Source organism: Hemitrygon akajei, chromosome 3 (genome assembly GCF_048418815.1).
Source record: "Hemitrygon akajei chromosome 3, sHemAka1.3, whole genome shotgun sequence".
In the NCBI taxonomy this organism is placed as follows: Eukaryota; Metazoa; Chordata; class Chondrichthyes; order Myliobatiformes; family Dasyatidae; genus Hemitrygon; species Hemitrygon akajei.
The window spans coordinates 25714697-25742319 of record NC_133126.1 but is presented as its reverse complement, the minus strand read 5'-3'; the positions used below and the strand labels follow the sequence as shown (position 1 = coordinate 25742319).

General features: G+C 43.0%; 1 protein-coding gene across 1 annotated transcript; it reads right to left on the bottom strand.

Annotated features, from left to right (window-relative positions):
* Positions 1 to 193: 193 nt before the first annotated feature.
* Positions 194 to 27347, bottom strand: LOC140724782 (26S proteasome regulatory subunit 4). Its single transcript, XM_073039380.1, has 11 exons — positions 27272 to 27347; positions 19957 to 20010; positions 15986 to 16082; positions 13261 to 13385; positions 11902 to 12087; positions 9916 to 10044; positions 6431 to 6527; positions 3886 to 4075; positions 3401 to 3552; positions 2034 to 2188; positions 194 to 505 (listed from the first exon to the last, which is right to left on the bottom strand). The coding sequence occupies exons 1-11, from the start codon at positions 27272 to 27274 to the stop codon at positions 371 to 373; spliced, it is 1323 nt and encodes a 440-aa protein (XP_072895481.1). The 5' UTR covers positions 27275 to 27347; the 3' UTR covers positions 194 to 370.
* Positions 27348 to 27623: the final 276 nt, after the last annotated feature.

Below are 27623 nucleotides of genomic sequence, written 5' to 3'. Positions count from 1 at the left end.
AAAAAAGCCATGATTGAATGGCAGAGCAGACCTGATGGATTAAATTCTGCTCCTTTATCTTGTGGTCTATGCTAGATTCACTTGCAGGGTTTAAAGGCAAAGGGAATTTGGGGTAAGACAAATTGACAATCTGAAAGAAAACAGCATCCTCATAAAGCATAGCCACTGCAGAAGACAACAGGAACCACAGTAGTTGATTCCAAAATATGTAATTTACACTTTTTATTAAGATATGACTTACAAGACTTCAGGAAGGTGGAGAAAGTTACGCAAACAACCTTCAAGAGTCAGAAGCTCTGTCCCTAAACTCCTGCACCTTAAAAGCCTTCAGAGAAGCAAAGCAGAAAGGTTTATGCAAGGAATCGTTAGGTTAAAGGTAAAGTCCTTCAGGTGTGCCCTCCTGTTTCTTGTACAAGACGTTCTCTTTTGACTTCTTGAAGTCTTCATTGGTTACTTTCATCCTTCGCTCACGTAGGGCCATCAGACCGGCTTCTGTACAGATTGCCTGCAACGGGGGAACACAGGTCACATTAAAATGGTGAACACTGCCCGATCTATCACAGGAAAAGCCCTCCCCTCACTGCCACCATCAGGAAAGAGGTTCCACACCATCAATTTCAGGAACAGTTATTAGAGAGCATTGTTTTAAGGTGCTTGGAAGTAGGTACAGAGGAGATGTCAGGGGTAAGTTTTTTTTTTAAACGCAGAGAGTGCGTGGAATGGGCTGCCAGCGACAGTGGTTGAGGCTGATACAATAGAGTGTTAATAGGGTGTTTTAAGAGACTCTTGGATAGATACATGGAGCTTAGAAAAATGGAGGGCTACGGGTAACCCTAGGTAATTTCTAAAGTAAATACATGTTCAGCACAGCACCTGTGGGCTTTCTGTTTCTAGTTATTACCATCCAACCATCAGGCTCCTGAACCAGCATGAATAACTTCACCTACCTCAACACTGAACTGATTCCATAATCTATAGACTCACTTTCAAGGACTTTGCAACACATGTTGTTTTATTATGTATTATTCCTTTATTATTTAGTATTTATTTGTTTGTTTGTTTGTTTTTCTTGTATTTGCACAGATTGTCTACTTTTGCATATAGATTGTTTGGGTGTAATCTCTCATTGATTCTATATTTCTTTGTTCTGTTGTGAATGCCTGCAAAACAATGAAACTGGATAGTATATGGTGCAATATACATACTGTACTTTGATCATAAGTTTACTTTGAACTTTTAAAAATTTCTACCATTCCCTTAACAAATCTCACTAACATTTCAACATCAGTGTAATCATCTTCCCCACAAATTCCTGATTGTAAGAAGTACAATGCAGTTATAGAAGATGTTGGTGAGAATGAACTTGTATTGTGTACCTTTGGTTGCCTTGTTATAAGACATCTTTAAACTGGAAAGAGTGCAGAGAAGATTTACGAAGATAGGATTGAAGCAGGAGGGGAAAGATTTAAAGATATCAGAGGAAATGGTAGAGGTGGGTATAATTATTTAAAAGGAATTTTACAGTTATATGGAAAGGACATGTTTGTAGAGATATAGGCCAACCAAATGCAGGGAGCAGTTTGGTCAGAAACATGACGGGCATGGGTGAGTTGGGCCAGAGGTTCTGTTTCCATTCTGTGACCCTAGTAGCTAAACAAGGAACATTTCGACAGAGATGATGGGAACTTGAATATTTCATAATCTTTTGCAGTTCCCTCACTAAGCAGCTCACATTGATCAGCCGGATGGACAAAAACAGGAAGTAGCAATAAATGCTGGAAATAAATCAAAGAACTGCAACCACAGGAAATGTGAAATAAAAACAGAAAATCTCAGTAGGTCAGGCAACATCAAGTAGAGGCATGGTAGCAAAGCAGTTAAGTGTTAGCAGTTACAGTATTGCACTTACCAACGAGATCACCTCTGATGATACTGAACTCCACAAGGTATCATAGGTTGATCCCCTACACCTAGGACACAATCTAGCTTGAGGCAGATAGAAAAAACACCAAAGAATAAAGTCCTCCACACACCTTAATATCTGCTCCAGACAGATCATCTTTGGCCAGGATCAGCTCATCCAGACTCACGTCTTGTGCCACCGTCATCCTACTCGTGTGGATCTGGAAGATTCGGCGCTTTGTCTTTTCGTCAGGAAGAGGGAATTCAATTTTACGATCAATTCTTCCTGAAACAATAGGAAGTGCAAAAAGAGACTAGCATTTGATTGGCAATTGGATTATAATTGCTACATTATTGATAATGTGTACCAGATGATTAGAGGTGTAGATTGAGTGGATGGCCAGAGGCTTTTTCCCAGGCTAATATGAGGGGGCAGAATTTCAAGGTCATTGGAGGAGAGTATAGGGTGATGTCAAAGGTAGTTTTTTTTGAGAAACAGAATGATATGTGTGTGGAACACTCTGCCGGGGTGGGGGTAGAGGCAGATACATCAGGGACATTTAAGATTCTCTTAGATAGGCGCAATAATGTCAGAAAATTGGATGGCTATGTTAAAGTGATCTTGAAATAGGTTAAAAGGTTAGCACAACATCGTGGGCTGAAGGGGCTGCACTGTACTGTACTGTTCTATGTTCTGAGATACAGTGAAAAACTTTATATGGTATGTCCCCTATACAGATCATTTTCAAAACATCAATACATTAGATGGTACAAGGGAAGAATAGTAATAAAATGCAGAATAAAGCTTTACAGTTACAGAGAATGTGCAGTGCAGGAAGACAATAAAAAATGCAAGGACCATGACACGGAAGATTGTGAGATCAAAAGCTCATCTAACGAGGTTAATTCAACAATCTCATAACAGTGAGATTGAATCTGTCTTTGAGCATAGATAGTGCATGTTAAGTTTTTGTATCGTATGCCCAATGGAAAAGGGGGGAGAGAGAAAGTCTGGGGGGGATGGGCTGCTTTCCCGAGGCAGCAGGAAGTGCAGACAGAATCAAAGGAAGAAAGGCTGCTTTCCTGATGTGCTGAGCTGTGCCCACAATTCTGCAAATTCTTGTAGTTTTGGGCACGTAAGTGTCTTTTCTACTCAGAGGGTGATGGGTATATGGAATGAGCTGCCAGAGGAAGTGGGGGAGTTGAATATAATTGCATTTAAAAGACATTTAGACAAGAACAGAGAAACGAAAGGTTTGCAATATTTTATATGCCATTAAGCAAGAGGTCTGTGGACCCAGGTTCTTAACTGGTTTGGAGGGAAGCACAGGCAAATAGCACAAGCTCAGGTAGGATGTGTTGGGCCAAAGGGCGTAACTCTGTTGCTCTAAACAAACTGAAGGTCCACAAGATCACATTCCCAGGAAACGGTGCCTTATATTTACCCACAATTAGCTGCTTTGTGAACCTGATCAAATGGCAGCTTCTATAGACTGACCTGGCCTGATGAGAGCTGGGTCCAGGGTTTCTATTCTGTTTGTGGCCATGATAACTTTCACGTCACCCCGAGAGTCAAACCCATCCAGCTGGTTTAGCAGTTCCAACATGGTTCTCTGGATTTCCCGCTCACCACCCGAGTTGGAATCATATCTGAAAATGGAAGACAGATCAGTATTTGGCATACTGACAGCTGGTACCGTCCGGATCAAACAGCGTCCACACACGATAGCAGGCGCAGTCCGCACCCAACCAGCCGACACGGGCGCAGTCCGTACCAAACACAATGATAGCTGGTACAGTCCTCATTTTACCAAGCTGGTTCTATTATTGATCTATTGGTTAAGGATATCAGGACACTTCTATCACAACCTCCTAGTAGTACCAAAAGTTATATCCACTGTGCACTGAAGTCTATAAACTGAAACGATCCTTTTAAGCATTGCATAACCTAAGTGCTCAATGGCACTCCTCAACCCAGCTGACCTCTTAGTGCCGATGGCGTCGATCTCATCAATGAACACGATGGAGGGTGCGTGCTCTTCGGCGACCCGGAACAGCTCACGCACCAGCTTCGGCCCGTCCCCCAGGTACTTCTGGATGAGCTCCGAGCCGACCACCCGCAGAAATGTCGCCGAGGTCTGATTTGCTACGGCCTTAGCCAACAGAGTCTTACCTGCAGTTAATTAAACGCAGCACTAGTTAACATATTGTGATGCTTACAGAAGTTGTTGCATCCTATTCAGCAGATCCTGTTATACAGATGTAGATGTCACAGCAATATTTACTTTTTTTAAAAAAAGGACTACAACCTTGTCGTAGGTTTGGAGGCTTGCGTGCCTCAGTGACCCAGAGAGCTGGAGTCAGGGCCTCGTGCTGTGGCTCCAGGTAAGGTCACCCATGCCAAACAGGTCAAAGGGTAGAGGCCAGACTAAGAATGGTCCACCAGTCCTCCAGGTTTGGGGGTTCAGCTCAGGACTAACAACCCTAACCAGTCAAAATAAAAATTGTTCTGGAAACAGCAATGAAGAAACCACGTAATTCTATGTGTGATGAGATTCCTGAATCTCCATCCAGGACTTGACTTTAATGAAAACTGAAAGGAAGCTACTGGCATGATGAAGGACCCCAAACCACACCTGAGATGGTCAAGGACAGAGAAATGGACGACCTTCATTGCTGCCCTAAATGCCAGAGGTGTAACAGGCAACAAGTACAATAATGAGTAGCGGGGAGATGGCCAATATAAAGAGGTGAAGGGATGGGATACAGCAAGAGCTGAGAAGTGATTGGTGGATCCAGTCGAGGGGCTGGGGTTATAGACAGATTGGGGGACAGGATAGGTGGGAATAGAAGCTGGGAGGTGATGGATAGATGTGACAACGGGCTGAAGAAGATGGAATCTCAAAGAAAAGGAAGACAGGGCATGGATTAAAAAAAAAGACTTAGAACCACAGCACAGTATCAGGTCCCTCCGATCCAAAGAGCCTGCTCCACCCAATTACACCCAAGGATAGTGGCTAGCGTAATGCTTACAGCGCCAGCTGTATGATCAGAGGTTCAGTTCCTACCGCAGTCTGTAAGGAGTTTGCACATTCTCCCTGTGATTGCATGGCTTTCCTCTGGTTTGCTGCCACATTCCAAAGCCGTACAGGTTTGGGTTAGTGAGTCATGGGCATGTTATGCTGGCTCCAGAAGTGTGCCGACACTTGCAGGCCGCCCAGTGCAACTGAGTTGATGCAAACCAGACATTTCACTGTTGTATGCTCTGATGAACATGTGACGAATAAAGCTAATCTTCATCTTTGAATGTGAAAGGAAACCACAGAGTCATAGGGAAAATATACAAGCTCCTCAGACAGCGGCAGGAACTGAACCCAGATCACTGGTGCTGTTACACGAACCGCTATGTTACTGTATCGCCCGTTTGTTGAATGTTCCTAATTCCAGTTAGGAGACATAATATTGATGAGGCCTGGAGTCACATACTGACCAAACTAGGTAATGACAGATTTCCTTCCCGAGAGGTGTTTACAGAACTGATGTGTTTTTATGGCAGTCCAGCAGTCTTGTGATCAGCATTACCTAGACAATTATTTTTAATAAATTCCAGATTCTGCACTCAATTATTTGAGTTTAAATTTCCCAGCTACCAGAGGAACATATTCTCTGGAACTCTGGCCGCTGGCTGAGTAACTTGAACAATACGTTACCATAACCCTAAAGTAGAAACATTAAACATACGTCAGGTAGTAATTAATGGATGAGAGTATTTAGTTCTGAGCAGAACATTTCAGGCCAAGACCCTACATCAGAACTGGAAAGGAAGGGGGAAGAAGCCAGAATAAGGTAGTGTGGGGAAGGGAAGGAGTACAAACTGGCAGATGATAGGTGAGACCAGGTTCAGGGGTGAAGGTAGGTGGGTGGAGGAGTGGGGATGAAGTTAGAAGCTGGGATGTGATGTGGAAGAGGTAAAGATCTGAAGAAGGAACCTGATAGGAGAGGAGAGTGCACCATGGAGAAAGGGAAGGAGGAGAGGAACCAGAGGGAGATGATGGGCAGGTGAGGAGAAGGGGAAAGAGGGAAACCAGAACAAGGAGTGGAAAGAGAGGAGGAGGGGAGAGAAATTGTTCATGCAATCAGGTTGGAAAGGCCTCTCAGTTGCTGAGCTCCAGGGCTATTAATGCAGGTGTGAAGTTCATGGTAGGATCCCTGCAACGTCTATAAGATAGATAGATAGATAGATAGATACTTTATTCATCCCCATGGGGAAATTCAACTTTTTTTTTCCAATGTCCCATACACTTGTTGTAGCAAAACTAATTACATACAAAACTAATTAACTAATTAGTTATAAATAAAACTAAGATGCACCAAAACTGACAGCGTAGATTCATTCTAAGCTACAATCACCAGCTAAACCACTAATGATATTTCTCAGGGGCTCTGTCATCCGAAAGGAGCTTTTTAAAGGGATTTCAAACATTAACTGCAAATGAGGCAACACACACAATTTAAACATGTAATTTACCTGTGCCAGGTGCACCATAAAGAATAACTCCTTTAGGAGGCTTAATTCCCATTTCTTCATAATACTCAGGATGGGTGAGCGGAAGTTCCACAGATTCCTGCAAGAAAAATAAACATTTTAGGTATTAGTAAAAAGAGACATGCAGTGTGTACTATCTTTCACTCCCCTCTCAGGAGATCCAAAGGTGCTTCGCGACAAGGAACGACAGTTACTATATAAATGTACAAAATGTATATCATTTAGAAATTCTGTAATGTTGATTGCAATGGCATTGTAATGTTGAATGCATACAGTCATTCAATACCATTACAACCTTATCAAGAATCTTCCACTTGTAAAGGCTTTTTACAGAACCTACTGAATGTTTCCAGTAATTGTTTTTAATTCAGGGCTTCCAGTTTTAGTGATTTTTATTTACAATCCTATATCAATCTCAAATTCTTCTTCTTCCTCTGGACTACCAACTCTGGCTCAGTGGGTATGGTTAGGTTGTTTTACGGGTATTGGAGAGGGGGTTAAGTCTACTGTAAAGACAGGTATAGAAATACTTGCAGTTACTTACTGTGCTATACTGAATTGGTTACTGCAGTGCCAGAGATTTTTTTTAAGCAAGAGATTAAACACATACTTGCTCCCTCAGGTAGATGTAAAATATACAATACTGTTTTCAAGGAGCATTAGGTTCTGATTAATAATCACTCCTCATTCACCACGTCTGAAGCAGACTATTAAGCTATTTTCAGGGGGCTAGCTGTGGGATCTAGCTCTGTACATTCGAGCCACCATGATTCCTCCAGGAGTTTTGGTTTCCTCCCACAGGAATTCCAAAGATATAGGGATACTACGCTGTGATCATGCTACATTGGTGTCAGAAGCATGGTGACATTTGCGGGCTGCCCCCACATCCTTGGACGGCGTTGGTCATTGACGCAAATGACGTGTTTCACTGTAGGGACAATGTACATGTGACAAATATGTTTAATCTTTAAAACTCTACTGAATGTTCAAATTGATGAAACAAAGTGGATTTGTGGGAGGAGGTTTCTGTGAAGTGCAACTTACAACAGGTAAACTCCCTGTCACAGATTTTACAGATTCTATAAATCAATTACAAAACTTCCAATGCACATTTAGAACCAAAATTGCCTATCCATTCTCTATGATGGCAAAGGACCCTTATTCCCCAATTGCTCTGGATACCCCATGCACACACCACTCTCTGTAAGAAGCCTACCTCTGAAATCCCTCCCTATACTTGCCTCCAAACACCTTAAAATAATGCCCCTCATATTAGCTATTTCCACCCAAGGAAAAAAGTGTGGCTGTTCACTCTATCTATGTCTCTTAACATTTTGTACACCTCTATCAAGTCACCTCTCATCCTTCCTATCTCCAAAGGCCAGACTAAGTGTATATGCCTTATTATCAAGCAATGCGTAACAATGTAAAACCAAAATCTATGAAAGACTTGAGGGACAAGGTTCTAGCAGTGAAATATGTCTAATCGTATGGTGTTGAAGCCCCTCGCGCTACAAACAGTGCCCAACAAAAACAATAATGCTCATAAATTCAATTGCACCCAACTATCAAAGACCACACTTCTACCCTTTGCTAACAAAATCCAACAATTCCTCATTTCCCTGTCAAAATTCAACACCTGGTAGGATGAGGGATTCCTCCAGCCGATTTTTTGTTGTAGCCAGAGGATGGTGAATCTGTGGAATTCACTGCCACAGATGACTGTAGAGGCCATGTTATTGGGTATATTTAAAGTGGAAGTTAATAGGTTCTTAATTAGCAAGAGAGTCAAAGATTACAAGAATGGGGTTGAGAGATAACAAAGGCTGCAGGACCGGACAGCATCCCAGGGAGAGTACTCAGGATGCACGCAGCACAACTGGCAGGTGTGTTTACTGATATTTTTAATCTCTCTCTCTCTCTCCCCCAGTGTAGAGTGCCCTCCTGCTTCAAATTATCCACCATTGTCCCTGTACCTAAAAAGACCAAGGTAACGTGCCTGAACGACTGGCGTCCTGTCGCACTCACCTCAATAATAAGCAAATGCTTTGAGTAGCTAGTCAAGGATTACATCTGCAGCTTGCTACCACCCAAACTAGACCCCCTACAATCCACCTACCGACACAACCGATTGACAGATGATGCAATAGCCACTGCTCTACATACACATCTAAAGAAGAAGGATGCTTATGTGAGAATGTTGTTCTTCGACAACAGTTCAACATTCAACAACATAGTTCCATTCAGGTTCGACAAGAAGCTCAGAGACCTCAGCCTTGACCCTGCCTTGTGCAGCTGTATCCTGGACTTCCTGTCAGATCACCAGCAGGTTGTAAGAGTGGGCCCCCTCACCTCCAACCCTCTGACTCTCAATACAGGAGCCCCTCAGGGCTGCGAACTGAATACCCTCCTTTACTCATGACTGCATCGTCACCCACAGCTCCAATCTGCTAATTAAATTTGCTGACAACACTACATTGATTGGCCTTAATTCAAACAATAACGAGGTGGCCTACAGGGAGGAAGTCATCTATCTGACACAGTGGTGTCAAGAAAACAACCTCTCCCTTAATGTCGCAAAAACAAAGTGGCTGGTTGTGGACTACAGGAGGAATGGAGACGGGTTAACCCCTATTGACATCAATGGATCTGGAGTTGAGACAGTAAAAAGCTTCAGGTTCCTCGGTGTCCACATCACCGAGGACCCCACGTGGTCTGTACACACCAGCTGCGTGGTGAAAAGGGCACAACAGCACCTCTTTCACCTCAAATGGTTGAGGAAGTTCGGTATGGGCCCCCAAATCCTAAGAACTTTCTACAGAGGCACAACTGAGAGCATCCTGACTGGCTGCATCACTGCCTGGTATGGGAACTGTACTTCCCTCAATCGCAGGACTCGGCACAGAGTGGTGTGGACAGCCCAGCGCATCTGTAGTAGTGAACTTCCCATGATTCAGGACATTTACAAGGACAGGTGTGTAAAAAGGGCCTGTAGGATCACTGAGGACCCAAGCCATCACAACCACAATCTATTCCAGCTGCTACCATCCAGGAGGCAGTACCGCAGCATAAAAAGCCAGGACCAACAGGCTCCGAGACAGTTTCTTCCACCAAGCCATCAGACTTCAGTATACTCTATATTACACTGATTACTCGATTTATTATAAATTACTATGATTGCACATTCAGATGGAGATGTAACATACAGAATTTTACTCCTCATGTACGTAAAGGATGTAAGAAATAAAGTCAATTCAATTCAAATGAGCCATAATTGAAAGGCAAAGCAGACTCAATAGATTCAATGGCCTAATTATGATCTTACATCTTATGGTCAGAGCTGTGTGCTTGGACTTTTACTCTAGAACAGGATTGAACTTTGGAGCTGGGGTGGGGGGGGGGGGGTTTGGGCATGTGGGGAGGGGGGGGGTAGGATCACAGAATTCAGACTATGAAGAAAGACCCACCTTGATTTCCTGGATCTGATTATCCAGCCCACCAATGTCAGCGTACGTTTCCTGTGGAGCCTTCTCGACTTTCATGACGGTCACCAGTGGATCTGTATCGTCAGTCAACACTCCGATCACTGCATGGACCTAATGCAGAGGATAAGAAAAAACTTGTTGCTGTGTGCCTCTGTGATATTCAGTGCTTTTCAATTTGAAGAGCATGCTGTAATTGTATACTCAAAAATCAGACAAAAATATCTGTGTGTGCATTCTAAAGATGTATGGGCTCGTGGGTTACTTGGTCAAATGGGTGTAATTGGCTGGGCCAGACTCGTTGGGCTGGAAGGGCCGGTTACTGTGCTGCATCTGTAAATAAATAATGACCGGGATTTGTAAGGGGACAACAACAATTAATGATAGTCACTGCACTAGTGAAGATCACAAATCACTGGCAAATTGGTTTGAAAATGATAAACATTAGCTTTATTTGTCACATGTACATCAAAACTTACCATGAAATGCATCATTTGTGTCAACGACCGACACAGTCCAAGGATGTGTTGAAGGCAGCCCGCAAGTGTCGCCACGTTTCCAGACCCAACATTGCATGACCACATCTTATTAGCCCTAACCTGTACACCTTTGGAATGTGAAGGAAACCAGACCGCAGGGAGGAAACCAGTGCGTGGAATGGGCTGCCATGGGTGGCGGTGGAGGACGGAACGATAGGGTCTTTTAACAGACTCCTGGATGGGTACATGGAGCTTAGAAAAATAGAGCGCTATGGGTGAGCCTAGGTAGTTCTAAGGTAAAGACATGTTTGGCACAACTTTGTGGGCCAAAGGGCCTGTACTGTGCTGTAGGTTTTCTATGTCTCTCTGAAACCCATGCGGTCACAGGGAGAACATCCTTACTGACAGCAACAGAATTGAACCCCAGCTGGGGATAGCTGGCGCAGTTAAATGCTTGCGTTAACCGCTAATGTGGCACCAGTGAAATAAAAGGGATATTTAAAAATTAAGAGTATTTTGGCTGTTTTTTCCCTGTTAATATTAAAACAGTCTCCATCATAGAACAGTAGAGCACAGGAACAGACTCTTCAGCCCACAATGTCTGTGCTAATACAATGCCAATAAAAGATAACCCCATCTGCCTGCACATTGTCGCTGCCCCCCACCTTTTTATCTGCTGATACATGTAGTCATGACAACCTCACAAGGATCTATTTCCAACATGTTGCAGAGACGAAAGGGTGAAAATGCAATCCTGGGATCCAGAGTGCAGACTGACTACGTGGCCCAGAACAGGGCTCCTAAGTTATGTCCACGGAAAGGTCACTGCTAGTGGTCCTAATGTCACGCACATTATTTTGTCATAAGAGGAGGGCGGCGTGGCACTGTAGCTTTTTAGCACCAGTGATCAGAGTTCAATTCCAGCTGCTGTCTGTAAGGAGTTTATACATTCTCTCCATGACCACATGGGTTTCCCCTGGTTGCTGTAGTTTACTCCCAGATTCCAAAGATGTACAGTTACGGTTAGTAAGTTGTGCATATGCTACGTTGGCACCAGGAGTATGGCGATACTTGCGGGTGGCCCCCAGAATATCCTTAGACCGTGTTGGTCATTGATGCAAAAGACCCATTTCACGGTTTTGATGTACAAATAAAACTAATCTTTACCTCCCTCTAGCATTCTGTGTGTTGCTCAAGACTTCCCAGAATCTCTTGCGTTTAATTTTCATCTTTATGGGTCCCTGTCCCTTGGAATAACAGGGATTCAGGGTACTGCACAACTTGGCAAGCCATCTCACTCCCTGCCCTCGTCTTTTTACCAGGTCTCGATTGGCAAGAAACTGATCTGATCATAAAGCACATGTGCAAATACTGAACTGTTTGCCTCCGTTCTGGATACCTCCCAACCCTTTTTAGACCAGCAGTCATCTTAACCCTCACGCAAACAAATAAAAGTCAACTCCGCATTCATTTTAAGGCAGTAACTTGTTACCTTGTGGTTGAGTAGGACGGAGCAGCCTGGCTCAAGCAGATCTTTATCCACAAATGACAAGATGCTGACATAATGCTCTGAGCCAACAGACGTCGATACAATGGCGTGGTTGTCGTCGATGATTTCCTCCAGAGTACCCACAGACATGGGTGTCCCTCTCAGGTCGTCCACCTTTGACCTTTCCTCCTGTTATCAATGGCAAAATCAACAGGTTTCTCTGAAGTGCACTTTGTGGGTTGGCCTATCATCCCCAAAAACATAAAGAGTAGGCTCTTTTTCCTGCTCTTTCATTCAATAAGATGCTGAATGATCTGTTGCTTCATGCAGTTTACCTCAATACCCTAAATTTATTAATGTCTGTCAGATAGATGACTGATCAAGCTGTCACACCCTCCTGCATTGAGATTACAGCGAGATGATGTTAATGATTCCTCATAAAACACCAGCAGCTGTTTAGCACATTGACCCACTACAAACACATGCCAAGTGATACAAGATACAGGTGCAGAATTAGGCCATTCAGCCCATCGAGGCATCAAAGGATATGGGAAGAAGGCAGGGGAGTGGGATGACTGGAAGAATTGGATCAGCCCATGATTAAATGGTGGAGCAGACTCAATGGGCCAAATGGCCTACTTCTGCTCCTATATCTTATGGTCTTATGATTGTCTGCTCTGCCATTCAATTATGGCTGATTTATTATTATTCTCACTCCAATTCTGTTATCTTCTCCCCATAACCTTAGGTGCCCTTACTAATCAAGAACCTATCAACCTCCATTTTAAATATACCCCATGACTTGGCCACCATAGTCACCTGTGGCAAGTTCACACATTCTCCACCCTCTGGCTAAAGAAATTCCTCCTCGTCTCTGTTCTAAAGGGATATCGGGATGTCCTTCTATTCTGAGGCTGTGTCCTGTGGTCTTGGACTACCCCACTACTGTAAACATCCTCTCCATGTTGTCTCTATCTAGACCTTTCAGTATTCAATAGGTTTCAATGAGACCACTCCATCCCCACATTCTTCTAAACTCCAGTGGGTACAGGTCCAGAACCATCAGATGCTCATCATACATTAATCTCTCATCCCCGGGATCATTATCATGAACCTCCTCTGCACCCTCGCTCCAGGTTCCAGCATCTGCAGTCCTTTATGTCTCCAAGAAGAACTGCTTAATGCTTGCACTGAACAAAATGCATGCAGATATGGAGGAATAGATTAAGGGTGCTGGAGGTCACAAATTAAATTTTCATCCTCAGATCCAATAAATTCTCAGTGTCAGGTGTCGTCTAGTCATGCTTACTGTCCTGTGCAATAGTATAGCTTTCACACTTTTGGTCATTTTCCAGTACAAACCTCCTGCTTCTCTTCAAGTGGTTTCATTTGTTCCTGATTTCTGATGAATTCTTCTTCCATTAGAAGATAATCTTTTATCCGTTCCAATTTCAACAATTTCAGACGGCACTGTGTGTGAGGGGTCACTATCGGCAGAGAGGAAAGAGGGGAGATTATTCTTAGTACAGGCTATTACACGAAGGCTATTAGTGGTTGACAATGCACCTTGCCTATTTTGGAATTCTACCAGACTCAAGGCTAGATACCCTCCTAAACCCGGGACTCAACAGCTCCCCTTGAAAACAGATCCTTGATTCCTGAGCAGTAAGGACAGGGAGCAACACCTCTGCCACAATTATTCTCAACACGTGCCCCACAAGGCTTTGTCCTCAGCCCCCTATTCCCCATAGAATTATGACTACCTAGCCAGATTCCTTTTCTAATTCCATCTACAGGTTTGCAGATATCACTGTAGCAGGCTGTATCTCAAATACTGATGAGTCAGAGTACAGGAAGGAGATGGAAAACCTAGTGACATGGGGTCATGACAACAATGTTTCCCTCAATGTCAGCAGAACAAAAGAGCAGGACATTGACTTCAGAAATGGGAGGGGTTCACGTGCTCCTGTTTACATCAGAAGTCAAGAGGATTGAGAGTTTCAAGCTCCCAGGATTGAACTTTACCAATAACATGTCCTGGTCCAACCACATAGACATCACAGACAAGAAAGTTCACCAGTGCCTCTACTTCCACAGGAGCCTGAAGAAATTTAACCCTCATCAATTTTTGATACACCATAGAAAACATTCTATCTGGATACATCACAGCTTGGTGCGGCAACTGCTCTGAATATCTGCAAGAAACTGTAGTGAGTGTAGACACAGACATAATGGAAACCAGCCTACCGTACACCCCCCCCCCCCCCAAGGATTGTGTCTACATTTCTTGCTGCCTCAGTAAAGCAGCCAGCATAATCAAAGATCCCTCCTACTCCAGGTGTTCTCTCTTCTCCATTCACCCTACGGGCAGAAGATACAACTTTCGCTGGCAGCTCGTTCCACCCTCTGAGTGAAGATGCTCCCTCTCAGGCCCCCCTTAAATATTTCAGCTTTCACCCTTAACACTTTACCTCTAGTTCCAGTCGTACCCAACCTCAGTGGAAAAAGAGCATAGAACACTACAGTACAGTACAGGCCTTTTGGCCCATGATGTTGTGCCAACCCTGTAAGCTACTCTAAGAGTAATTTAACTCTTCCCGCCCACACAGCCCTCCACTTTTTTCATCCATGTGCCTATCTAAGAGTTTCTTAAATGTCTTTAAGGTACATGCCTCTAACTAATATCCCTGACACCACATTCCACACACCCATCACTCTCTGTGTAAAAAACCTACCTCTGACATCTCCACTTTATTTCCAATCCCCGTAAAATTAGGCACCCTCAGATTAGCCATTTCCACTCTGGGAAAATGTCTCTGGCTGCCCACTCTATCTATGCCTCTTATCATCTTGTACACTCCTATCAAGTCACCTCTTATCCTCCTTTGCTCCAAAGAGAAAAGCCCTAGCTCACTCAACCTACCTTCATAAGTAATGCTCTCTAATGTAGGCAGCAACCTGGTAAATCTCCTCTGCACCGTCTCTAAAACTATGTTCCAAAGAGTGAAGACCTAGCCTGGCCAACCTCTTCCTGTAACACAGGCCCTCTAGTCCTGGCAACAGCCTCAAATCTTTTCTGCATTATTTCCAGTTTAGACACATCTTTTCTAGAACAGGGTAACCAAAACTCAGATTCAGGTTCATTTATTTGTCATCTGTACATAGAAACATACAGAGAAATGCGTTCTTTATGTTAATAACCAGCACATGATTATGATAGTGCCACCATACATTCCAGCACAGTACTCACAAACTGGCCTCCCCAATGACTTGTACATCTGCAACATAACGTCCCAATTCCTGATGAGTTATGACTGATGAAGGCCAGTGCATTAAATGATTTTTTTCACCATTGTATCTGCTTGGTGACACCACTTTCAAAGAATTATGCATCTGTATTCCTACATTCCCCTGTTCCTTTACACCCCTCAGTGCGTTACCATAGTATAAGTCTTACACTGGCTTGACTCCCTAAAATGCACCACATCACTGGTGGGCACATGGAGTGAGCTGCCAGAGGAAATAGTTGATCAGATACAATATATCATTTGATTTGGTACGTGGAGGGGTGGTGTTAAGAGAGATACGGGGCCAAATGCAGGAAATTGGGGCAAGCAGGGTTGGCACCATGATCAACATGGACTAGTTGGACCGAAGGGCCTGTATCTGCACTGTATTGCTCTACAAATCACACTTATCTGTACTAACATCAATTTTCCACTCCTCGACCTGCTTCCCTAACTGACCAAGATAGACGGAAGACTCAATAAAGTCTTGTCCTTTCTAAGATCAGATGCTAAAGACCTCAAAGAACATTTTTAAGTTATTTGCTCTGTTCTGACCAATTTTTACCCCTCTTTAATATCACTAAAACAGATGGTCTGAAAAGTGTCATACTGTTGTGTCCTCCCTACATTCCAACTCTGACTGTACATTTAATAGCTCTTAACAAGTTGTAAAGCAATTTGGAATACAATAGAAAGGAAGGTCTTCCTTTAAGCAACCTCAAACCATAAAAGCAAACCCTCTTCCTCATTCCATCCATTACTAATAAGGTTATACAACGCCCCAGGATAGAAAACCTTACCCAGGGGCAACTTGCTGGCAGCATCTGGTCCTTTGGTTTTCTTCTTCTTCTTTCCTACTCTCGTCGGCACAGGTGGCTCATACTTCTTCTTCTTATCCTAGGACGCACAAAGGAGCTACCCTTAAACATCTGCCTTTTTGGATTCCATGCCCGAGCCTGACACAGATTGAAACTCACTGGTCTGGCATTCTGTGGCGTGTTTTAAATCTGCTGCTGTTGGTTTGCAGAGCGGCCACCAGAGAAGCTGTATTAGCAGCATCAAAGAGAAAGAACCTAAACTCTGATTTATAACCCTTGGAAACTCATGTATCAGTTTTCCAACTAGAGTGTGACTCATGGAATCTCACAAGCAAAAAAAAGGTATAGACTTTATTGAGATATTTTGGCTTTGTAACTGCTCCTTCTATGATTCTACAACCTTCAGACTAATTTTCAAGGACTTTTTACAAGACCTGTTCAGAGTATTATTTACAGTTTGTCATCTTTTGCACATTGATTGTTTGCCAGTCTTTGTTTATGTATAGCTTTTTGTAAATTCTATTGTATTTTTTCCTCTAATTGCCTGCAAGAAAATGAATCTCAAGGCAGTATAGTGTAACAAATACATTCTTTGATAATAAATTAACTTTGTGAACTTTGTAGATGAAATTTATCTTCTCTTTTAAATTTTATTACATACCTATGTTTCAAAAGCATTAAGTTCGGATGAAGAACAACATGCCAAACACCTTTTTCACCACCTGTCTACCTGTGATGCTACCTTCAATGAACTATGCACGTACTTGTCGCAAGAAGGGACTGTGTACCATATGTAAGTACATTTAGTGTGCAAGGTAGTAGCCCCTTTTTGCATATCCAAGGGGGCTGCTCCTTGCATTCTGGCTGCATTTTAGCCTCAGTACAGAGGGGTACAAGAAGGTAGGAGTATGTCCTAGTAAACCTGCCCCAGAGGCTGGCTAAGACACCTATTCTGGAGACTGGCAGCGGAGGGATCCGCCCGGGCTGACTGCCTGGCGAAATTCAGTTGGTACGGCCATGCCCGACTACCTGTGAAAAAAAGAACATGTGGCGCTCACAGGTAACAGGTATTTTGAGATTGTTGGGCACCACAGGGGATAAATGTCATCCTTGATGAGGATGTGAATGTGGTAGTTTAGTCTGTGTTAGTCACGATTCAACCATCAGGCTCTTAAACCAAAGGGGATAACCTCACTCAGCTTCACTCGCCCCATCACTGAAATGTTCCCACAACCTAGGGACTCACTTTCGAAGACTCTTCATCTCATGTTCTCTATATTTACTGTTTATTTATTTATTACTTTCTTTTGTATTTGCACAGTTTGTGTCTTTTGCACACTGAGTGAACACCCAAGTTGGTGGAATCTTTCATTGATTCTGTTATAGTTATTATTCTATTATGGATTTATTGAGTATGCCTGCAAGAAAATGAACCTCAGGGTTGTATATGGTGACATATACGTACTTTGATAATAAATATACTTTGAACTTTGATTTGTCTCATTTTTGTATGTGATTGAACAATAGTACTGTAGTGGTTTGAATTTATAATAAAATTAGTTTTGTAAAAAAAATGTTTCTCTGCTCCATTACACTCTAGTGCACTACCGGAGTAAAAATCCTAAACTGCTTTAACTTTGCAAACTACATCATCTCATTTTTCATTAAGAGCAAGTACTGTGTACTACAAGTCCTAACCAGCCTACAATCACTCAACTTATGTACAGCCTATATCTACAAGCAAGTGATGAAGAGATGACTGGGATGGATTTGCTGACTGCTGTGTATCTGTCCGGTGGGAATCTGATTCAGGTTTCCCACAAACAGAACCCAGCCATAACCAGGGTACGACCTGTTCAGCTTTGAAACTGTAAGCTTTATATTACATTTCCCAAAGCAATAAAAATGATTTCTGATGGATTTCTCTGTTCTAAGCTTCATTCTACATTTCATGACACGGCAATACACATGCAAAGTGAAATGGCGAGTCTAAAGCTCAGGTTTATGTTTATGTTGGGGATTCTTGGGCCAATTTCTGCACTGGTCACTTCCCAAGCATGCCAGAGAAGAGGGTTTCAACTCATAGTTGGACTCTTGCAATCTGATAGCAGCTAGTATGTGATCAGATTCAAAATCATTACAGGACATGAAATTTTTTTTGTGACAGAAAAAACATCAAATTACTTAAAATTACAGAAGAATTACATAAAAAAAGAGTAACGAGGTAGTGTGCATGGGTTTATGGACTGTTCAGAAATCTGATGATGGAGTGCAAGAAGCCATTTCTTAAGAAATATTATCATTTCATGAAGATGTGAACAAGGTAATGACCAAAACAAAAACGTCTCAGATCAGAATCAGATTTATTATCACTGACATATATCGTGAAATATGTTGTTTTGCAGCAGCAGCAGCAGCAACACTGTGCAATAAATTTAAAAATATTGCAAGTTACAATAAGAAATGTACAAACTAAATTTGTGCATAAAGTGAGGTAGTATGTTCAGAAACCTGATGGTGAAGGGGAAGAAGGTATTTCTAAAACACTGTGTGTGGCTCAGGCTCCTGTACCTCCTCCCTGATGGCAGCAATGAGACACCAGAAATATCTGTGCAGTCACCAAATATTGAAAGGTCTAGATAGACTGGATGTGCAGCAGGCGATTCCAAAGTAGGAGAATCTAGAACCAGAGGGCACAGCCTCAGAATAGGAGGACGTCCCTTTAGAACAGTGATGAGGAGGAATTTCTTTAGCCACAGAGTGGTAAATCTATGGAATTCATTGCCGCAGATGGATATGGATGCCAAGTCATTGGGAATATTTAAAGCAGAGGTTGATAGGTACTTGATTAGTAAGGGTGTCAAGGGTTACGGGGAGAAAGCAGGAGGATGGGGTTGAGAGGGATAATAAATCAGATTGAGTGGTGGAGCAAAATTGATGGGCAAGAGAAGAGGCTTGGTGCAGATCAGCTTTGATCAGATTAAATGATGAGGTAGCTTTGAGGAGGTGAATGGCCTATTCCTGATTCATGATCGAATGGTGCAGCGGATTCAATGGGTCAAATGGCCTAATTCTGCTCCATGTCTTATGATCACAAAAACAAGTGGAAGATGAGAAAGGGCTCAGGGAATATTCCAAAGGAATATCACACTTTTGGGACAGGGCGGCAGGTGTACTCGTTCTTTCAGTTATGGTAAAACCAAGGACAATAATATTGAAAGATGTAAAATTCTCAGCAGATGTAATGTATGGGTGCTGGGAGACTGTTTCTGCTGGCGGGTAAGTCTGGAACTCAAGTCACAGTCTCAGGAGAAGAGATCGCCCATTTAAGACTACTGTGAGAAAATTCATTATTCAGGTGGGTGTAATCTTTTGAATTTGCTACACTAAGGCTAAGGATCCAGGAGGAATTAAATCAAAATTGATATTGATCAATTTCTGGCAAATGAGGGAATTGAGGGCTCTGTGGACACAAGCATGTGCAAATGCCAGAATCTGGATCAAAATAATAATTACTGGAGGAACTCAGAATCAGGCAGCATCTGTGGAGGGGAATGGAGAGTCGATGTTTCAGGTCAACGCCATCAGTTCAGATGAAGGGTCTCGACCTCAAACATTAACTATTTCCACCAACAGAAGCTGCCCGACTCATTGAGTTCCTCAGTAGTTTGTTTTTCCCAACCTGGTCTTCTTAACCCACTAACCCCTTCCCCTACATCCCTGATTTTTCATTCAGTAAAATGTTATTCTCTCTTCAGTTCTCAAGAAATATTAACTGTATCACTCTTTGCAGATGCTGCCAACTTCTTAAACTTTGCTTCTTTAAGGCTGATACTGTTTAATGTGCACTTAAAACATTAATTACCAGGGTGGTACAGTTAAAGGAACTAGTTATAATTTAAATTATTACAACAGTCACTACAATGAACAGTGATAAACATTGAAACACTCACCTTATCATCTTTCTTACCACCTCCAGCCCCATGACCTCCGCTTTGGCTCTGACCCTAAGGGGAGAGAAAAGACAGTGGGTCATCCAACAGCGATTTTGATCAGTCATGATCTATCCAAACACTGATAGGGCCTGGAATAGACTCCTGTTCCTGGTCAGTCTTTGAAATGTTAATATGCAAGTCTTCATAGCAATGCCACAATGAATAAAGGTACAGAACATTTACTTGCCCACAGAGCCGCCCGTACGCGACGCAGGTTGGCACATGTAGAAAGAGCCGTCTGCGTGTGAGGTGTGCTGGCACACACAGCAGTACATATCTGACACATGCCTACATATAGAGCCGTCCATGAATGACCCTTTATCACTATCAAATATAAACTTCTCAAACTCTTTATATACCTCTTATCCATACAAGAGGCTTGGTATAACACATATTGACATAAACAGCTGTCTATGTATAACACACTTCTGCACAACAGCTGTCAGCAACCGAAATCAGATGTAGATGAGATTCCAAGAAATGATTTTGTCAAAATACCGTTGAATATTCATCAGCCTGATTTGTCTCTCTTCACAGACTCTGCCTGACCTGTGGCGTATTTCTAACATTCTCCATTGATATCAAAATAAAACATTAGCATTATTTTCACAAGTACGTGTTCCAAAGACATACGGGTTAGGGTCACCGACCAGGGTTCAATTCATGCTGCTGTCTGTAAGGAGTTTCTACATCCTCCCCGTGACCGCGTGGGTTCCAGTTTCCTTCCACATTCCAAAGAAGCATAGGTTAGGGTTAGTAAGTTGTGGGCATGCTATGTTGGCGCAGGAAGCATGGTGATACAGTATTATCCTCAGACTGTGTTGGTCAGTTTTGCAAACAAAACATTTCACTGCATATTATGATGTTTCAATGTAGATCAGACAAATAAAGCTAATCTTTGTTTGGGAAGGTTTGTCAGTGTGGCTTGGTGGGGTTTAAACTACAGTTGCAGGCTGATGGGAATCAGAATGCCAGAACAGTTAGTGGAGAGGTTGTGGGGACAGATGTTGGTAAGACCTCAAAGTGAGGAATCAAAAGGTTGAGCATGGTGCGACTAGTGTTCTGAGCTGTGTATATTTCAATACAAGAAGTATCGTAAGAAAGGTGGGTGAGCTCAAGGCATGGATCAACACGTGGAATTATGATATTGTAACCATGAGTAGGAGGCATTCAAAAGTGAAATTCTGTGAGTACAAAGCCTGTATATGACAGTCAGAATAAAAGATAAAGATAACAAGTGAAGAAATTATTGGTTTTCAAGAGATATCGAGGCCATGGTTAAAAAGTAAAGTGGTGTATAGCAGGTATGAACAAATGTTTATTAAAGCAGCTCACATTATTCTTCTTAGGCACTGGTATAATTGTTGCCTTTTTGAAGCAAGTGGGAACTTCTGCCTGTAGCAGTGAGAGGTTGAAAATGTCCTGGAAAACTCCCGCCAGTTGGTTGGCACAAGTTTTCAGAACCTTACCAGGTATTCCCTCAGGACCTGCCGCCTTGTGAGGGTTCACACTCTTCAAAGACAACCTAACACTGGCCTCCGACACAGCAATCACAGGGTCACCAGGTGTAGCAGGGATCCTCACAGCTATAGTTATATTCTCCTTTTCAAAGTGGGCATAGAAAGCGTTGAGTTCATCAGGTAGTGAAGCATCTATAAGTTTGCTGATGATACAACCATTATTGGTAGAATCTCAGGTGGTGATGAGAGCGCATACAGGAGTGAGATATGCCAACTAGTGGAGTGGTGCCACAGCAACTACCTGGCTCTCAATGTCAGTAAGACGAAAGAGCTGATTGTGGACTTCAGAAGGGTAAGACAAAGGAACACATACCAATCCTCATAGAGGGATCAGAAGTGGAGAGAGTGAGCAGTTTCAAGTTCCTGGGTGTCAAAATCTGAGGATCTAACTTGGTCCCAACATATTGATGCAGCTATAAAGAAGGCAAGACAGTGACTATACTTCATAAGGAGTTTGAAGAGATTTGGTATGTCAACAAAAGCACTCAAAAACTTCTATAGATGTACCGTGGAGAGCATTCTGTCAGGCTGCATCACTGTCTGGTATGGGGGGGGGGGGGGGGGTTACTGCACAGGACTGAAAGAAGCTGCAGAGGGTTGTAAATTTAGTTGGTTCCATCTTGGAATCTTACTACCTTACTACAAAGTACCCAGGATATCTTTAAGGAGCGGTGTCTTCAAAAGGCAGATTCCATTATTAAGGACCCCCAGCACCCAGGGCATGCCCTTTTCTCACTGTTACCATCAGGTAGGAGGTACAGAAACCCGAAGGCACACACTCAGTGATTCAGGAACAGCTTCTTCCCCTCTGCCATCCGATTCCTAAATGGACACTGAACCATTGACAACTACCTCACTTTTTAATATATATTATTTCTGTTTCTGTATGGTTTTTAAACCATTTAATATACATATTCTGTAATTGATTTATTTATTATTTTAAAATAGTTTTCTTCTATATTATGTATGAAATTAAACTGCTGCTGCTGCTAAGTTAACAAATTTCACGACACATGCCGGTGATAATAAGCCTGATTCTGAGGAGTATAAGAAATGCAAGAGAACAGTTAAAACAGAAATCAGGAGGGCTAAAGGTGGGCATGAGGTTGCCTTTGCAGACAAGGTGAAGGGGAACCCTAAGAGACATGTTAAGAGCAAAAGGATTGCAAGGGACAAAATTGGTAAAAGAGATGGGGGAGATGTTAAATACACTTTCTGCATCTGTATTTACTCAGGAGATGGACACAGAGCCTACAGAAGTAGATACGGAATCTATAGAAGTGAGGCAAATGAGCATCATGGACCCTGTACAGACTACAGAGGAGGTGTTCACTGTCCTTAGGCAAATCAGGATAGATAAATCCCCAGGGCCTGTCACGGTATTCCCTTAGACCATACAGGAAGCAAGTGCAGAAATTGCCCAGGTCCTAGCAGAGATAATTAAATCATTCTTAGCGTCAGGAGAGGTACTAGAGGACTGGAGGATTGGCAATGTTGTTCTGCTGTTTAAGAAAGGCTCTAAACATAAACCAGGAAATTATAGGCCGGTGGACCTATTGGAGAGTACTCTAAGGGACTGGTTAGATAAGCATTTAGATTAACATGGACTGATTAAACTAGTCAACACTTCGTGGGTGGTAGATCATGTCTATCCAATCTTATAGAGTTTTTCAAGCAAGAGTGGATGTATGCAAGACAGTGGATATCGTCTACATGGACTTTAGTAAGTCATTTCACAAGGCCCAACATGGGAGGTTGGTCAAGAAGGTTCAGTCACTCAGCATTCAAGACAAGGTAGTAAATTGGATTAGACATTGGCTTTGTGGGAGAAGCCAGAGAGTGGTACTACATGGTTGCCTCTCTGACTGGAGGCCTGTGCCTAGTGGAGTGTCTCAGGGATCGGTGCTTGGTTCGTTGTTGATTGTCATCGAGATCAATGATCTGGATCAGCAAACTTGTGGATGACACCAAGACTGGGGTGCAGTGGACAGTGAGGAAGACTATTCTGGCTTGCAGAGGGATCTGGATCAGCTGGGAAAATGGCAGACAGAATTTAATACAGACAAGTGCAAGGTGTTGCACTTCCGTAGGACCAACCAGGGTAGGTCTTACACAGTGAACAGTAGGGCACTGAGGAGTGTGGGAGAACAAAAGAGATCTGGCAATACAGGTCCATAATTTGTTGAAAGTGGTGTCACAGGTAGATAGGGTTGTAAAGAAAGCTTTCAGCATATTGGCCTTCATAAATCAATGTATTGAATGGAGGAGATGGAATGTTAAGTTGAAGTTGTATAAGTCGTTGGTGAGGCTTAATTTGAGTACTGTGTACAGTTTTGGTCAGTTACCTGCAGGAAAGATGTAAACAAGGTTGAAGAAGCACAGAGAAAAATTACAAGGATGTTGCCATGTCTGGACAACCTGAGTTATAAGGAAAGATTGAACAGGTTACAACTTTATTCCTTAGAATGTAGGAGATTGAGAGGAGATTTGATAGTGGTTTACATATTATGAGGGGTATAGGTGGAATAAATGCAAGCAGCCTTTTTCCACTGAGGTGGGGTAGGCCTACAACCAAAGGTCATGGGTTAAAGGTGAGAGGTGAAATGTTTAAGGAGGCCATGAAGGGAAATATTTTCAGTCAGAGGGTCGTGAGATTGTGGAACAAGCCGTGCATGCGAGCTATGTTTGGACAGCTATATGGATGGTAGGGATATAGAGGGGTATGGTCCCAATGAAGGCCAATGTGAGTGGGAAGTTTAAATGGCTCAGCAGGGACTAGATGGGCCAAAGGGCCTGTTTCTGTGCTGTACTTTTCTATGACTCTATGTCTTCTCACAACAAAGCATAGCTATAACCAGCTATCACATTAGACACTGTCACATTAGAAGCGGGGTGTCTAGTCACCTTGACCAGAGGGTGCAGAGCTGTGGCAAAGTACAAATCCTAAGGTACAAAAAATAAAAATTCTGATCAGTTAGTAAGGATTTCTCTGCCAATTCTGCTCCTACAAGAACACTGCGTAAACAAACCTACTTAGTCTACATTACCACTTGATGTGACAATGCCAGTTTTTGTTTGATACACTCCTATGATCCCTTCTCTAAAGTTTCAAATCTGTATAACATCTAGTTCTTTTTTTTTTTGCGCAACATTCCCCTGAAACAAGGATTGTTCCTATCATGGAAAACACAGTTAAGTACTTCACTGCATTAGTGTATATCAAAGCGCAGTCACAATTGTACTACAGTGAATGGAATAGCCAAGGTGCACATAGCACTTTCTAGCAAGCAGTGATATGATGTATTGATTAGAGAAACCATTAGTCATTCCTGAAGGAGGAAGTTACCCTTATTCAGAATAACTCCAGAGGAACTTCAACATCTTTGCAATGCCTCTTCCAAAAGATGACATATCTGGCAGTCCAGCACTTCTTCCTCAGTACTTGTTGGTAAAGGCAGATACATTAGGGGCATTTGCGACAGCTTTCTGCTGAAAACGTACTATTTCCTCACACATACAGGTTAGGGGTAGTGAGTTGTGGACATTTAAAAGACAGTTGGACAGGTCCATGAACAGTAGAGGTTTTAAGGGAAAAGGGTCAAATGCAGGCTGAGATGGCATGGCAGCAGTTGGGCTAAAAAGCCTGTTTCCGTGTTGTATGAATCTATAATCAAGCATCAGCTCCATTCAACTCAAACATTTTCACATATTGGGAATTTGTTGTGGTGTTGGTGCAAGACTCTACAAAAACAACACTCAACAGTTATAAGAATAATTATATAAAAATTATATTACAAAATAAACTATGACCCAACAAAGGTAATGGGACTCAGCGACTCAATTTAAAACACTGAAGCACATTAAACATTGAATGGTATCTGCCTCTCGTACCAACACATTAATAACACTGGTTTTCTTGTATTAAATATGCCACTTGTTTCAGAAAGTAACATCAAAGAAATGAAATGTCAATGTACTGTACAGGTTAGATTGTTTTCCCTAAAGTAAAGGAGGCTGCGGGGTGACCATAGGGAGGTTTATAGAGTTTTGAAGGGGGCAAACACAAGGTAGATACTTTTTTTCCCCAGGGGTGGAGAATTTAAAACTGGAGGATGTAGGTTTAGGGTGAGAGACAAAAACTTTAAAGATAATATAAGGGACAATTTTTCACACAAAAGATAATAGGTATATGGAATGATCTACCAGAGGAAGCAGTAGAGGCAATTACAGAGTTTAAAAGATATTTAGATCCAGAAATATTTACATGGGCCAAACACAAGCAAATGGGATTAGCATAAAAAGGCAAAACAGTTGACATGGATTAAAACCCGTTTGCATGCAGTACAACTCTACAAAATCACACCAATGACATTAGCTGGTTACAATCACTCTCTAGCCTTCTGTCGTTCTCTCCATCTCCTCTGTTAGTCGGGTTCAACCACAGATATTGCATCCCAGCAGTCTAGATACACAAGGCAGAACACTACAAAATGGAGAGCAAACTGTTGCCCATGTAGCAAGCTTCCCCACTCCATGGATCTGTTGAACCCAAAGGAATGGCAGAAACCGATACAGTTTGACACCAGCAGTGTTGCAGGAGTTGCCAGTCAGTGCTATGCTCAACGTAGGACCTTAGGGACTCCACCTCCGGATTTTTCGCCCGGGTTTATTCCCAAAGCCGTCCCCACAGAGTGGATATAGCCGCAAGGCAGCAGAAATTTGAGATCAGAGTTTTCCTTCTCCTAGATGAACTGCCAACCATGGCTGACACGCTCCATCTGCCAGAAGCAACTGGTTTTAAGGCACCCGTAACCCACCCTTAGCCCCTTCTCCTGTCAGTGGAAATTATTCCACTGGGCTAAGTAGCGAAGCCACACGTGAATGCCAGGAGCTAGACTTGGTTGTCAGAGGCTATTTGAGCCACACAGTATTGGGAGCATTTAATAGACAGTGGGAGTTTGTGCCCATTACTACTCCTGGCTGTAACAACTTTAAGAAATCCCATTACCACTCCTTTTTCTTCTACCCCCCGCCCATATTTCTAAAGATTAGTTTTATTTGTCACACGTACATCGAAAATGGAAACACAGAGTGAAATGTGTTACTTTGCATCAACAACCAACAAAGTTCGCAAATATCGCCGCGTTTCCTGCTCCAACATTGCTTGCCCACCAACTCACTAAGCCTAAAGTCCAACACTTATCCTAATGGGAGGAAACACAGGCGATCATAGGAAGAACGTACAAACTCCTTACAGACAGTGGTGGGGATTGATCCCCGTTTGATGGTCACTAGCACTGCAAAGTGTCGCGTCAACCACTACACTTACGTTGACCTTACTTCACCCCTGCTTTACTTCTTTCCCTCTCTGTTTCCTTTTTCTCCCATCCCTCTTTCTTCCCTTTTCCTCTTTCCCCATCTTATCTTCCTCTCATTCCCCTCCACTCTCTGCTCCCCCCTCGATCACCCTCCTCTTCGCTGTCTGCATCTCTCTCTCTTCCCTCTCACCCACCTCGCTCCCTCTCTCACTCTCCCTCTTTTCTGTTTCCCTTCCCCTCTCTCCCGGTGGGGGGGAGGGGCGATGAGTTGACAGAACCGACGTTGCGGTCCCGTCCTGTCGCTCCCTCTGATCCCGAGCGGCGGTGCCATCCCCAGACTCCCTCCCTCACTACTCCCTATCTCTCTCTCACCACCCCTTTCCTCTCTCTCTCTCTTTCTTTCTTTCTCTCTCTCTTTCTTTCCGTCACACTCACCATCTCCTCTTGCTCTCGCCGTCACTGTCGCTCTGGAAACACGTCACTTCGGACGGCGGCTGAGCGGCAGAAACGCGTTTTCGAAACGGCAACCAGCGCCCCCTATCGCGGGAGGACTAGATCTGCCGGCCCCAGGGTTGGTCCGCTGGAGAAAGTGCCCGCTCCTAAATACTTTGCAGCCAGCAAAAGCACTTCGGTGTTTCCATAGTAATGTCGGAATAAAACCGACAATTTGAGCAGCCACAAAACATAGAACATTACAGGCCCTTTAGCCCACCATGTTTATGCTCACCATAAATAATAATCTAACCAAACGATAAAACCATAAGGCAAAGGATCAGAATGCGGCCAT

Coding starts and splice junctions, on each gene's coding strand:
- LOC140724782 (XM_073039380.1), bottom strand. Junction 6,528..9,915: donor ATCAGATCCAGGAAATCAAG/GTGGGTCTTTCT, acceptor TTTTTCTTGCAG/GAATCTGTGGAACTTCCGCT. Junction 506..2,033: donor TGTCTGGAGCAGATATTAAG/GTGTGTGGAGGA, acceptor CCCCCGTTGCAG/GCAATCTGTACAGAAGCCGG.